Source organism: Sus scrofa, chromosome 2 (assembly GCF_054392235.1).
Source record: "Sus scrofa isolate SSC_HxYL_T2T_F1_AM1 chromosome 2, Sscrofa_HxYL_maternal_Yorkshire_Landrace_v2.0, whole genome shotgun sequence".
In the NCBI taxonomy this organism is placed as follows: Eukaryota; Metazoa; Chordata; class Mammalia; order Artiodactyla; family Suidae; genus Sus; species Sus scrofa.
The window spans coordinates 128,561,593-128,576,339 of NC_139384.1; the positions used below are offsets into that span (position 1 = coordinate 128,561,593).

The following is a 14,747-nucleotide window of genomic DNA, read 5'->3' on the forward strand; positions in this document are numbered from 1 at the left end:
ATTTCATTAAATGGTAATGCAGAGTCTCAAAGTCTTAGCAGATCCAAATGGTAACTCCGGATTGTGGGTTTTGTTGTCATTTCAGTAACAGCATCCAAAACTCTCAAACATTTTGGTGCTAACACTTTAAATGTTCTAGTCATTCTTTTTTTTTTTTTTTTTTTTTTTTTTTTTAATTTGTCTTCTGAGGATCGCACCCTTGGCATATGGAAGTTCCCAGGCTAGGGGTCCAATCAGAATTCTAGCTGCCATCCTATGCCACAGCCACTGCAATGCCAGATTGAGCTGCGTCTGCGACCTACACTGCAGGTCAAGGCAATGCCAGATCTCTAACCCACTGAGCAAGGCTAGGAATTGAACCCTCGTCCTCATGGATACTAGTCGGATTTGTGCAAACTCTCACACTGAAACTCTTTTTCATTAAGTGCTAAATAGAAATGGAACACATTTTGGAGTTTCCTGGTGGTGCAGCAGGTTAAGGATCCAGTGTTGGCTCAATCCCTGGTCTTGTAACTTCTGCAAGCCGCAGGTGTGGCTAAAAAAAAAAAAAAAAAAGGAAATTAGAAACAGCCTATCAAGAAAATATAAATGATCACGAAAAGTTTGTGTTTTTTTAAGTTTTATTGAGATAAAATTCACATACCATGTGGTTCACCCACTTAAGTGTACAACCCAGTGGTTGATGGTATGTTCACAGAATTATGTACGTATCACCACCGTTGATTTTGAGAACATTTTCATCACCCAGAAAGAAACCCCTGCTCATTATAAGTCACTTCTCATTTTACCCAACTCTCCCAACCCTAGACAACTACTAATCTACTTTCTGTTTCAATATATTTGTTTGTTTCACATATTTCATATATGTGGAATCATAGGATATATGGTTTTCTGTGATTGGCTTCTTTCATTTAGCATAATTTTTTTTTTTTTTTTTTTTTTGTCTTTTTGCTATTTCTTGGGCTGCTCCTGCGGCATATGGAGGTTCCCAGGCTAGGGGTCGAATCGGAGCTGCAGTCTCTGGCCTATGCTGGAGCCACAGCAACACGGGATCCGAGCCGTGTCTGCAACCTACACCACAGCTCACGGCAACGCCGGATTGTTAACCCACTGAGCAAGGGCAGGGACCGAACCCGCAACCTCATGGTTCCTAGTCGGATTCGTTAACCACTGCGCCACGACGGGAACTCCTAGCATAATATTTTTGAAGTTCATCCATGTTGTAGCATTGTCTTTAAATGACTGAATAATATTACATTCTGTGGATAAATCACAGTTTACTCAGTTGTTTTACCAATGGACATTTGAGTTATTTCTGCTTTTGGGCTGTTATGAATAATACTGGTATAAACATTTGTGTATAGTTTTTTTTGTTTTGTTTTTTTTGTCTTTTTGCCTTTTCTAGGGCTGCTCCCTTAGCATATGGAGGTTCCCAGGCTAGGGGTCCAATAGGAGCTGTAGCCGCCAGCCTACACCACAGCTCACGGCAACGCTGGATCCTCAACCCACTGAGCAAGGCCAGGGATCAAACCCGTAACCTCATGGTTCCTAGTCGGATTCATTAACCACTGAGCCACGACAGGATCTACATCTGTACAGATTTTTATGTGGATGTATATTTTCATTTCTCTTATCCATATAACTAGGAGTCTCATTGCTGGGGCATATGGTAATATCATGTTTAACATTTGGAGGAACTGCCACTTTTTTTTCCCAAGTGGTTTTACATTCCCACTAGCAATGTTTTAGGATTCCATTTTCTCCATAACCTCTGTCACACTTATTATTATGTCTTTTTGAGCATAGTCTTCTTAGTGGATATGAAGAGGTATCTCATTGTGATGTAAAATTTTATTTCTCTGATGGCTAATGATGTTGAACATATTTTTATGTTTTTATTGGCTGTTTGTAGGTTTTCTTTCGAGAAATATCTTCAGATTGAGTGTTTTTTAAAAGCACTTATTATCAGATTTTATGTTGAATAATATACTTGAAACCAAAATAGAAATTACATTATAGCTTGAGCATTAAGTTCTGCTTGCTCAGGGTATGTTGAAAATTCGAAAGTGGACATACTGGAATCATTGACACTTAAAGGGTTACTTTTTAAAGAAATTTGACTTGGTTTATTTGGTTTTCTAGTGCTTCATTGGAATTTGGAAATCTGGATGAAAGTTCTCTAGTTCAGACAAATGGAAGTGACCTCAGTGCAGAAGACAGAGAGCTCCTGAAAGCTTATCATCATAGTTTTGATGATGAAAAAGTAGACTTGGATTTGATCATGCATCTTCTTTACAATATCTGCCATAGTTGTGATGCTGGTAAATAAGCATTATCTAAATGAACTGGAACAAAAATATATTCTCTGATTTAAAAATTAACATTTTGAGAGTTCCTGTCATAGCACAGCGGAAATGAATCTGACTAGTAACCATGAGGTTGTGGGTTCAATCCCTGGCCTCACTCAGTGGGTTAAGGATCCGGGTTCTGTGAGCTGTGGTGTAGGTTGCAAACGTGGCTCGGATCTAGCATTGCTGTGGCTTTGGCATAGGCTGGCAGCAACAGCTCTGATTAGACCTCTAGCCTGGGAACCTCCATATGCCATGGGTGTGGCACTAAAAAAAAATAATAATAATAAAATTAACATTTTGTATGTGTACAAAGTTTTATATAATTCCTTTGATGATAATGCACAAATAATTTCTGAAGTGTCATCTCTAAGTATTAGAGTTTCAAAAACACATGATAGAGTTCTTTAGTTCTTTTGACTGATTCTGGTTTTACAGTGAGATTTAATATTAAAAAATTCATTCTTTTTCAAGGTGCAGTATTGATTTTCCTACCTGGATATGATGAAATTGTTGGTCTGAGGGATCGCATCCTCTTTGATGACAAGCGGTTTGCTGACAATACACACAGGTAAAAGCTAAAGCTGTATATTTGTTGCTTTAAGAAACAGATAGGTACCACAGTGTATTTACTCTTTTGTCAGCAGATATCAAGTCTTTATGCTTCATTCAAATATGCAAACATCTGATCAAAAGAAGGTATTAAAAAACCCACCAGCAGGTGTTCGAAAAATAGTAAGTTTCATAAAATCTTCTCTTTTTTGTTTTATTAGTCATTGGTTTTGCTTTCATATTAACTATAACATAATATCCTGTTGCAGATCCTTTCCACCAATATTGCTGAAACCAGCATCACAGTCAATGATGTTGTCTTTGTTATTGATTCTGGTAAGGTGAAAGAGGTGTGTATGGATAAACTGTATTTTTACTTAAATGAAGAAGGTTATTATTTCCATAACAGTAAATGAATGTAAGCAGAATTCATTTTAATGGGAAAATTTCTGGTTCTGGATGAATGTAACATAGTAGATGTTAATTTCTCTAAAGTGAATATTCCACCTTACACAATTCAGCATGTAGGATCTATCTTGTTATTTTAACACATAAAAAAAATTAGCTTCTCACTAAATATTAGAAAGAAAATAAAGCATTTGACTAGTTACACTGAAAATTTTGTCTAACAGTGTTCAAATTTGACTACGTATTTTGTATGTTTTCCTTCTACTCATGGGCCTGGACCATGTCCCCCTTGTTTGTTGTTATATTGAAAGATATTTAGTTCAAGAAAACCATGAAGACAGAAAGCGAACGTTAAAACCAGGGTGCAGCAAATAATAGCTAGCAGCCAAATTGAGCCTATCACCTGCTTTTGTAAAAATTAATTTTATTGAAACACTGCCATATCCAATCTTTTATCTATTGCCTGTGGCTGCTTTCACATTGCAGTGTCAGATTTCAGTAGTTGCAACAGAGCCCCTCTGCAAAGGCTAAAATATGTTAACTGCCAACCTCTGATGTAAATAAAAGGCAGCATTTGTTCCCTTTTAGTGTTGGAGTGCTCAGCAATTCTCAATACCCTTAGCTTTGGTTATCCTTTTACTGGAGAATTTAAAGTGATAGAGGCCATTGATTTTTTTAAGGTAAAAGGTATTATCCATGTTTAGAAAGCAAATTTTGTCTGTTCTAGTGGATATAAATGACCATTTTTGATTTAAAATATTAATTACCGGAGAGTTCCCGTCGTGGCGCAGTGGTTAATGAATCTGACTAGGAACCATGAGGTTGCGGGTTCGATCCCTGTCCTTGCTCAGTGGGTTAACAATCCGGTGTTGCCATGAGCTGTGGTGTAGGTCACAGATGTGACTTGGATGCCGCGTTGCTGTGGCTCTGGAGTAGGCTGGCAGCTACGGCTCCGATTCGATCCCTAGCCTGGGAACCTCCATATGCCACGGGAGTGGCCCAAGAAATGGCAAAAAGGTAAAAAAAAATAAATAAAATATTAATTACCTTAGGTGTTATTTATCAAGTAAACTATGATGGTATTGTCAGAGTTATTTTATATACAAAGTTGATAAATACAACATTTTATTAAAAACAGTATAAGCAATGTCTTTTTAAAAAATCCCGTAGTTAAACTATTTGGAGAACACACTTGTATTTGCTCTCTCTAGTTATTTTATGAAAGGGAAACTGTAAAGTCAATGCATGATTGACATATATGTATGAATTCTTTTAAAATACTATTCTATAGTAAGTTTTCCTTTAGATTCTTTGAGGACCTATGTAGGTAGTAATGATTCGTTTTTACTTTCTATTTTGTAACATTCTGAACAGGCTAACCATATTAGTAGTTTTGAAGGAGCTAAAACTTAAGGGGTTAAAATTTCTTTACTTAGAAATAGGGTTAATTTAGTGATTATTGTTCTTCTTTCAGATCAGATCCCTGGAAGGTATTTCAGAAAATGTCTTTCCCTTGTCACTTCTTTTCCCCCATGGTGGTGTAAATCTGATAGAAAATGACCTCAATCTTGGTACATTATGAAAACTGATTGCCATTATTCACATATAGCAGAGGGAAACAGTTAGCTCAGGGAGGCACAGAATGAGGGGATTTATAACTGTTCTGAGTTTAGTTTTCATACTTTGCCCTTAGAATGTTTTTAATCAGAAATCTGAATTTTTTTTTAATCAGTACTCTGTTCTAATTAATCAAAAGGGGCTTTGAAATAAGCTTGGCATAATGTTTTTCTCTTATTTCTTAAGTACCTATTATGTATTAACATAAAGTTTATTTAAATATTACAGAAATCCTTTGATGCACTGAATTTTGTTACAATGTTAAAAATGGTGTGGATTTCCAAAGCAAGTGCTATACAGCGAAAAGGCAGGTAATGTATATTTAATGGATATTCATTCAATTGCCAGTAAAATGGAAACATTTTCATAGGTATTACATATTTAATGTATATTCTTCTTTTTATAAAATGCTAAAACTTTCATGTTAGTGTTAGTTTTTATATTATTTTTATAAAGCAAACCATTTAAATACTAATTTTTTGGCTATGCCCATGGTATGCGGAAGTTGCCAGGCCTTGGATCAAACCTATGCCATAGCAGGGATCCAAGCCATTGCAGTGACAGCACCAGAGCCTTAATATGCCACAAGAGAACTCATTTATTTTAAAAGTTGAGTTCCAGATTATGTTAAAAATACAAAATTTTTGCTGAGTATAATCTACCCTCAGAAGATATAAGAAAAACATAACATTATAAATCAACCATACTTTAATAAAAAATAAAATTAAAATAATGTATAAGAAACTTAAAAATATATATATAAAAGATGTAGGATGAATTTCTGTGTTATACAAAAAAGCTCAGTAAAATCAATTAAAGCCCACTACATCAACCTGACATATACCACATGTATCTCATATATACCTAAAAAAAGGCAAATTAATGAGCTACTATTTATTGCTTATCAGATTGGCATCAATTAAAATTTTTAATAGTATACACAACAAAGTGGGCAAATAGAGTTTCATAGTTTTCTGATGGAAGTGTAAATTGGTGTGACTTCTTCAGAGGAGGATCTGAAACTGCTTATATAGATCTCCCCTTTGATAGTGGAGTCTGCTTCTCATAATTTATGCTAAGTATTCTTGTGTATGTGTACAAAGATGTATGTTTAAAAATGTTTTTTGCGGAGTTCCCGTCGTGGCACAGTGGTTAACGAATCCGACTAGGAACCATGAGGTTGAGGGTTCGGTCCCTGTCCTTGCTCAGTGGGTTAATGATCCGGCGTTGCCCTGAGCTGTGGTGTAGGTTGCAGACGCGGCTTGGATCCCGCGTTGCTGTGGCTCTGGCGTAGGCCAGTGGCTACAGCTCCGATTCAACCCCTAGCCTGGGAACCTCCATATGCCGCGGGAACGGCCCAAGAAATAACAACAACAAAAAAAGACAAAAGACAAAAAAAAAAAAAAAATGTTTTTTGCAGCATTGTTTATAATAGCGAAAAGTCTGGGAACAGTGTATTGTCCATCATTAGTGAAGTGGTTTAGTTATTGCCATGCAAAGTGTCCTGCTAAGTAACTATTAAAAGGAAATATTTGGATCTATATGTTTTCTGTGGAGTGAGTTTTCTGAACATATAGTAATTGAAAAAAGTAAGGTAATCGAGGATGTCTAGTATTTTCTCGTGTTAAAAATATGTATGTATCTGTCTGTATATATATTTAGACACAAGTACATTGTCCAGTCTGAGAGAAACATTAGAAAACAATGGTTGTTGACTCTAAGAAGGGGCATTTGTGGTTTCTTGGAGGAATAAGAGTTAATTAAAATTTTTTGTTGTTTATTTACTTTAGTACATGCTTGCATTACATTTTCATTTTTAAAAAGTCAAGATTAAAAAGTATTTTTCAGTAATTGTTTACTAATTTTTCTTGTATTTTAACTAGCAAGAAAACATCAAATACTGACTTTAAAAGAATACCTCATACTGAAGGCAGTGAATATGTTTCTTTATGTCCTTTTAACTTCATAGAATACCCTTGAGGGGTTTGATTTTCTTAGGTCAGTTGGACTCTTATGGTTTGGCACATTGAACTGTATTTCTGCCATGCTAATAGTATATTATCAGGGATAAAAATCAGAAAATATAGAAATTTTCAGTGTCATCTTTTTCAATGGATATTTTTTGGCAGGCTTCACCGTAATGTAATGATGAATAAACTGTAGTCTGATGGGTAAAATTTGAGTTGGGGGAAATGTTGGAGTCTAATAAATTAAGCAGTTTTGGAGTTCCTGTTGTGGCTCAGTGAGTTAAAATCCCGATTAGTATCTATGAGGATGCGCGTTCAACCCCTGGCCTCACTCATTGGGTTAGGGATCTGGCATTGCCGTTGCTATGAGCTATGGCATACGTTGAAGGGGCGGCTCAGATCTGGCATTGCTGTGGCTGTGACGTAGGCCAGCAGCTGCATCTTTATTTTTTTAAATTTTTTATTTATTTTTATTTTTTTGTCTTTTTGCTATTTCTTGGGCTGCTCCTGCGGCATATGGAGATTCCCAGGCTAGGGGTCCAATCGGAGCTGTAGCCACCGGCCTACACCAGAGCCACAGCAACGTGGGATCCAAGCCGCATCTGTGACCTACACCACAGCTCACAGCAACGCCGGATCCTTAACCCACTGAGCAAGGGCAGGGACTGAACCCGCAACCTTATGGTTCAGCAGCTGCATCTTTAATTCGATCCCTAGCTTGGGAACTTACATATACTACAGGTGTGACCCCCCACCCCCAAAAAAGCAGTTTCAATACCATGTGATCTGCACTATAACTGGATAATGATTCTAGAGGAGTTAAGATAGAATCTGAGGCAAATATGAATAAATAGTTATTGTGGGAAGCCATTTCTGACAGAGGGAACATATTCAAAAAGGCCTGAAGGCAAGAGTGACAAAGTTGTTTGGATGGAGTTTGAAGGAGAATAGTAAAAAATGAATGTAAAGAGGTAAGTTACAGACTGACCCCTAAGGGCCATTTTGTGTTTTCTTGCTCTGTTTTTTTTTCTTCTTAATAAACCAAGGGATAGCATGATTGTAATAGTATTCTTCATGCTCTTTGAGAAATGAATTGATAGAGATAAAAATGATGGTAGGAGGACCCCAGGAGGAATCTCTTTCATTAATACTGTCATTTACAATAAGGGAGCAATGAGAGTAGCCTGTATTATTATAGTGGGGGTAGAAATTGAGACGTATAGGCTTGCACTTCGCAGATGCTGATTTTTTTTACAAAAAAATTGTGCAAACTACAAACCCCATATTGAGTAAGTCTGTTACCCCCATTTTTCCAACAGCATTTGCTCATTTCTTGTCTCTGTGTCACATTTTGGTAATATTTCAGACTTTTTCATTATTTGTTATGCTAAGTTGTGGTTCGTGATCTTTGGTGTTACTCTTATTGGGGGATACCAGGAACTGTGCCCATATAGGATAAACTTAATCCATAAATGTTGTGTGTTCTGACTGTCCCAACTGATCAGCTGTTTTCCATCTCTTGCCTTCTATTTGGGACCCTGTGCCCTGAGACACACCAGTATTGAAATCAGGCCAATTAATAATACCACCATCACCTCTTAAAAGTGTTCACATGAAAGGAAGAGTCGTACTTCTCTCACTTTCAAAAGCTAGAAATGATTAAGCTTAGTGAGGAGGGCATGTTGAAAGCTAAGATAGGCTGAAAGCTAGGCCCCTTGGTGCCAAACAGTTAACCAAGTTGTAAATGCAAAGGAAACGTCTTTGAAGGGAATGAAAAGTGCTATTTCACTGAACAAATAAATAAGAAATCGAAACAGCATTATTGCTGATAGGGAGAAAGTTTTAGTGATCTGGATAGAAGATCAAACCAGCCACACCATTCGCTTACACCAGATCCTAATCCCAAATAAAGTCCTAACTCTGTTCAACACTGTGAAGGATGACAGGGGTGAGGAAGCTGCAGAAGAAAAAATTAAAACTAGCCAAGGTTGGTTCATGAGGTTTAAGGAAAGAAGCCATCTTCATAACATAAAAGTGCAAGACGACGCTGCAAGTGTTGGTGTAAAAGCTACAGCAGGTTATCCAGAAGATCCAGCCAAGATAATGAGGGTGACTACACTAAACAGATTTTTCTCTTGGAAAACATCCTGCTCTGGGAAGAAGTCTGGGACTTTATAGCTAGAGAGGAGAAGTCAGGGCCTAGCTTCAGTTCCTCAAAGGACAGGCTGACTTTCTTGTTAGGGGCTAATGTTCATTGACCATTTTGAATGTCCTAGGGCCCTTATGAATTATGTTCAATCTACTCTTTGCTTATACTTTTAAAATGTAACAGTAAAGCCTGGCTGATAGCACGTTTGTTTATAACATAGTTTACGGACTATTTTAAGCCCAGTGTTGAGACCTGTTCCGAAAAAAAATGATCCAAGCCATTACTGCTCACTGACAGTGCACCTTGTAGACCAAGGACTCTGATGGAGATGTAGAACAAGACTAATGGTTTTTTACTGCTAACACAACATTCATTCTTCAGCCAACAGATCAAGTAGTAACTTTGGCTTTCAAGTCTTATTCTTTAAGAAAAACATTCTGTAAGGCTACACTTGCCATGGATGGTGATTCCTCTGATGGATCTGGACAAAGTAAGTTGAAAATGTTCTAGAAAGGATTCACCACTCTAGATACCATTAGGATCATTTACGATTCATGGAAAGAGGTCAGAATGCCAGCATTAACAGAAGTTTGGAAGAAGCTGATTCCAACCATTATGGATAACTTTGAGGGAAGGAAGTAACTGCATATGTGGTGGAAATGGCAAGAGAAGTAAAATTAGAAGTTGAGCCTGACAGTGTGACTGAATTGCTGCAGTCTCATGATGAAACTAATGGATGAGGAGTTGCTTATGGATTGGCAAAGAAAGAGGTTTCTTGGGATAGAATCTACTCCTGGCGAAGATACTGTGAAGATTGTTGAAATGGCAATGAAAGATATATTACATAAACTTAGTAGATAAAGCAGTGGCAGGGTTTGAGAGGATTGACTCTAGTTGTGAAAGAAATTCAGTGAGTAGGATGCTATCAAACTGCATGGCACGCTTCAGAGAAATTGTGAAAAGGAGAGTCCATTGATGTGGTACACTTCATTGTTGTATTTTAAGAAATTGCCAGCCACTCCAGCTTAATGCACCCTGGTCAGTCAGCAGCCATCAGCATGGCGCAAGACCCTCCATCAGCAAAGAGATTATGACTTGCTAAAGGTTCATTTGATGGCTAGCATTTTTAAGCAAAGTATTTTTAATTAATTGTAATAACTAAGTAATTTTTAATTTAATGTATATTGTTTATTTAGACATGCTATTGCACACTTAATGGATTACACAAATTAGAGTGTAATACAAATTTTATGTGTACTAGGAAACCAAAACATTTTCCTATACTTCCTTCTGAAGTATAGGTTGAAAATTAGGATGAGGAAACCTGGATGGAGGGAGGGTATTTGAAGTTAGAAGGATTATTAATATCACTTGGGAGAGAGGGTAGAGTAAGGAGAGCAGAGGGCTGAGGGCCAGCCTCAGAGGAACATCAAGATTTAAGGACTAGAAAAGGATAGAAAGCTCTCAGGGGAGACTGGACAGGTGGGAAAGCTGATGGGTTTATTGTGAGAGAAGTATTTGATGAGGGAAAGAATGGTCCAGTTCTTTGAATCTGAATGGTCAGATTTTTAACTTGTTTCTCACTGTGTTATAGTTTTGTCTGTCTCTGAATTGTGAGCTTTGCGAAGATAGGGATATTTCTGTTCTCTCTCTCACTTAGCATATTCAACCTTGTCTTTAGTTGTTATAGGGACTTTGGATGAAATTAAAAGTGACTGCTTTCCCTCAAGATATATTTCTGCTACTTCTCAGAAATTTTTCAGGTCTCTATGATGATTGGGTAAATGACACTCCTTTAGAGTTGTATAATGCATAACTTGAATGACTCTAATTAGTTGTGGGCCTGAACTCAGTGCTTGGTAGCAGCTTGGTAGTAGTAAAATAGATTAAATTATCACATGTTTATTCATACTTTATTTTTTACTTGCTTTAATTTGTGTATATATTTTAAAATTTTATCATTGTCTTAGAAGTGTGTCAAGTAGATGTCATTCGTGAATCTCACTTTATAAATGGGATAATTGAGTCCTAGATATGAGATGTGCCCTTTCAAAAGATAGGAGATCAATATCAGAGTATGGATTCAAAATCAGATAATTTGATAGTGGTTTATTATTTTGTCTCCTGAATTATATTGCTTTTAGTTTCCTTATTGTAGTCTATATTCCTTGTTTGAACCTTAATTTTGTATTTTATTTTTAAAGGGCAGGGCGATGCAGACCTGGAATTTGTTTCCGGCTATTCAGTAGACTTCGATTCCAGAATATGTTGGAATTTCAGACGCCAGAACTTTTGAGAATGCCATTACAGGTAGAAATTTATTTAACTCTAAAAAGCTATTTTGGTGAGTGAGGGAGGAGAAGGGACAGTTTCAACTTCTACCAATTGGACTTTTAAAAAACCAGTTTATGAAAGAAAATTATAAAACATACATTAAGAAAGATGGTTACATATAGCTAATATTTTTTTCTATATGAGAAAATTTAATTCAGAAACTTCCAAAATTTTAAAGAATTACTTGAATGTATTTAAATTATGATGCAACTTATAATTTTTTTTTTTTGTCTTTTTGCTATTTCTTGGGCCGCTCCCGCAGCATATGGAGGTTCCCAGGCTAGGGGTCCAATCGGAGCTGTAGCCACTGGCCTACGCCAGAGCCACAGCAACGCGGCATCTGAGCCGCATCTGCAACCTACACCACAGCTCACCGCAACGCGGGATCCTTAACCCACTGAGCAAAGGCAGGGACCGAACCCTCAACCTCATGGTTCCTAGTCGGATTCGTCAACCACTGTGCCACAACGGGAACTCCTAAATTTTTTTTTTTAATGTAACATTCTAGGAATCTGTTAACCACGTGAGTGTTCATCTTTTAAGTTCTTAGTGAGAAGTAGAAAACAAATCATTTAAAGTCCAAAAGATAATATTGAAATCTTAGATTAAGGGGAGTTCCCATTGTGGGTCAGTAGTAATGAACTCTACTAGTTAGTATCCATGAGGAAGCAGGTTTGATCCCTAGCCTCGCTCAGTGGGATAAGGATCCTGTGTTGCCGTGATTTGTAGTGTAGGTTGCCGATGTGGCTCGGAACCTGCGTTGTTGTGGCTGTGGTGTAGGCCAGCAGCTGCAGCTCTGATTTAGCCCCTAGCCTGGAAATTTCACATACCACAGGTGCAGCACGAAAAAAAAAAAAAAAAAATTAAATAAATTATACTTACCACTAACATGTAGACACTATGTAGTTTTTAAAATTCTTGCCTTTCCTTCTCTCTTTCCTTACACCAGTAGTTTCAATTTTTCGAGCATATCTTGTTTCTTCCTATCTTAGGGCCTTCATATGTGTTCTCTTCTCTCCATAGAATCCTTTCTGTTATTCCTTTTTTGATTAACTCCTACTTAATCCTTACATCTTATTTCAAGTGTCATTTCCTCAGAGAAATTGTCTTTGATTTCCCGTGGCTACCTCTTCCTGCTCTTTCTTGAACTTGATTAAATCTTTTGTTTTACATCTTTAGTTCCCTGTATCCTTCATAGCACTTATCACAATTGTAATTAAATTATTCTGTTTTTCACACAGAATGAAAAGCCATGAAGGCCCTGTCTGCCTGTCCTTTTCTTTTTCTCCAGCTTGCTGGTAGTTCCTAGCACCTAGCAAACACTTAAATTTTATTTGAATGAATAAAAGATACTAGAATGTAATAGAAAGGAGCAAAAAAGATTTTTCAACAGTGACTGTTAGTGTTATATGTAAGAACTGTGTGAGGAGACATTACTTGCAAGGGCAAAAAGTAATCTTTGTAAGAGTTGATGGAAAATGTTTATTAAGGTTCTCACACTAAAGAAAGCCTATCTTTCATAGAAAGATCTTTCATAGATGACATTGTTTTCTCTACTCTTCATTTTAATCAGAGACTCTGCTAGTCTGGGTTGGGGAATTATAATTCTGATGATTTAAAAAAAATAAAATAAATTATAAATATCAATGTTTCAAAATTATTTGCTGTACTTATTTACAGGAACTTTGTTTACATACCAAGCTGTTAGCCCCAGTTAATTGTCCTATTGCTGATTTCCTTATGAAAGCTCCTGAACCTCCACCAGCTTTAATTGTAAGAAATGCTGTACAGATGCTTAAGGTTTGTGTCTTAAAGCTTCATTTTACCAATTTTGCTTGAAACTTAAACCAGTTGAGAATACATCTTAACTAATTTTGTACTTAAAAACTGTATTAATCACCATGTGTTTTAAATAATACTATCATGGTAATAATAGTAAAACAATAGGTATAGTTCATTTTTAATAATGTATTTGAAGCTAAATATATTTTTTATGAGATATGGTAGCAAAAAAATTTACATTCTTATATCTTATGGATTTTTACATATGAATATTAATTAAACAGGTTTTGGTCACGTCAAATTCTATTTTATATCATTTTGTTTAGACAATAGATGCAATGGATGCATGGGAAGATCTCACTGAACTTGGTTATCATTTGGCTGACTTGCCGGTAGAACCGCATCTTGGTAAAATGGTCCTGTGTGCAGTTGTTTTAAAGTGTCTGGACCCCATCCTTACAATTGCCTGTACACTAGCCTATAGAGATCCTTTTGTCCTGCCGACACAGGCCTCTCAAAAACGAGCAGCTATGCTTTGTAGGAAACGTTTCACTGCAGGAACTTTCAGTGACCATATGGCACTTCTCAGAGCATTCCAGGTACTATTATTGTCATTTTATTTTTGAAATATTTTCTGGTTAAACGCATTTTGAGGGTAAATGTAGCAAATTGAAAAATAGGTATGGTTAATTAATTTTGTTTCATTATAAAGTCACATTTTAGTAATAGCACAGAAAAATATCTTCCTGCTGTTAATGTTGAATTATCATGTTTTTCTTTTTCTCAGTTTTCTGCTTGTAGAAGTACGTTTATGTATGTATTTTTATTTATACATATACTTATTTTTTTATAAACCCAAATTTCTTGTCTTTAATCATATCTTGGTCAAGGAATGCTCTAAAATTTTAGTTAGGAAACATTATATATTATTCAAAGTATATAGAACAAAACTGAAAGAAAAACTTAAAAGATTATCCTGAATTTTATGTTTAATTTTTTTATATTAAATCTCTTGTGTTTTAAATTAAGAATTTAATTTTATAAAGCAAAATTCAAAAATCACTTAAAATTTTAAGATAATAATAATGAGAAGTTGAAGAAAATGATAATTGGGAAAGAAAAGATAAGGAGAGTAAGCCTAAGTAAGGGAAATGATGGGTAATTTAGAAATTGTTATGGGAAGAATGTATCATTTCTTTAGCATGTAGACATATTGTTTATCTTTAAATTTTCTTGAATGTAGCCTGTGTCTGTGCATTAAAAACATTTTTGTTTATGCAGAAAGTACTCTTTTCTAGGATTACAGAATTTTTCCAATATATGCAATTAAAAAAAATTGGAAGCCCTTTTGTGGACACTATTGAATAGTGGTTGATACATTGCTATTAATTGGGCCTATTAGATAGCATGTACTAAGTGTATATGTTGAATGATAATAATTAGAGGGAGATTTGGAGTAGCATTCCTGTCTGTTCTTTGTTTTCCTTGGCTCCTTCAAAAGCAGAGAGAGTAAATTATATTTTGTAAATTATATTCCAAAGCAAGAGAATTCATTTTCAGAGAGGAGCTTTCTTATACTACATATAGATG

At 36.0% G+C, this 14,747-nt stretch overlaps 1 protein-coding gene across 50 annotated transcripts in view; it reads left to right on the forward strand.

The window, feature by feature from the left end:
- The window catches only part of YTHDC2 (YTH N6-methyladenosine RNA binding protein C2), a 226,249-nt gene that overhangs the window by 189,084 nt on the left and 22,418 nt on the right, over window positions 1–14,747 (forward strand). For 32 of the 50 annotated variants that reach the window (XR_014838547.1, XR_014838549.1, XR_014838548.1 and 29 more), the window contains 8 exons: window positions 2,143–2,321; window positions 2,823–2,919; window positions 2,996–3,083; window positions 3,170–3,250; window positions 5,154–5,236; window positions 11,246–11,351; window positions 13,056–13,175; window positions 13,484–13,756. Coding sequence is in view for 45 of the 50 variants with exons in the window: in XM_085014241.1 (XP_084870367.1) it covers window positions 2,143–2,321; window positions 2,823–2,919; window positions 2,996–3,083; window positions 3,170–3,250; window positions 5,154–5,236; window positions 11,246–11,351; window positions 13,056–13,175; window positions 13,484–13,756 (1,027 nt within the window). In the remaining 5 variants the exon portion in view is untranslated. Of the gene's footprint in view, window positions 1–2,142; window positions 2,322–2,822; window positions 2,920–2,992; window positions 3,084–3,169; window positions 3,251–5,153; window positions 5,237–11,245; window positions 11,352–13,055; window positions 13,176–13,483; window positions 13,757–14,747 lie in introns of all 50 variants that reach the window. The other 18 variants (XR_014838546.1, XM_085014231.1, XM_085014236.1 and 15 more) reach the window with 1 other exon arrangement.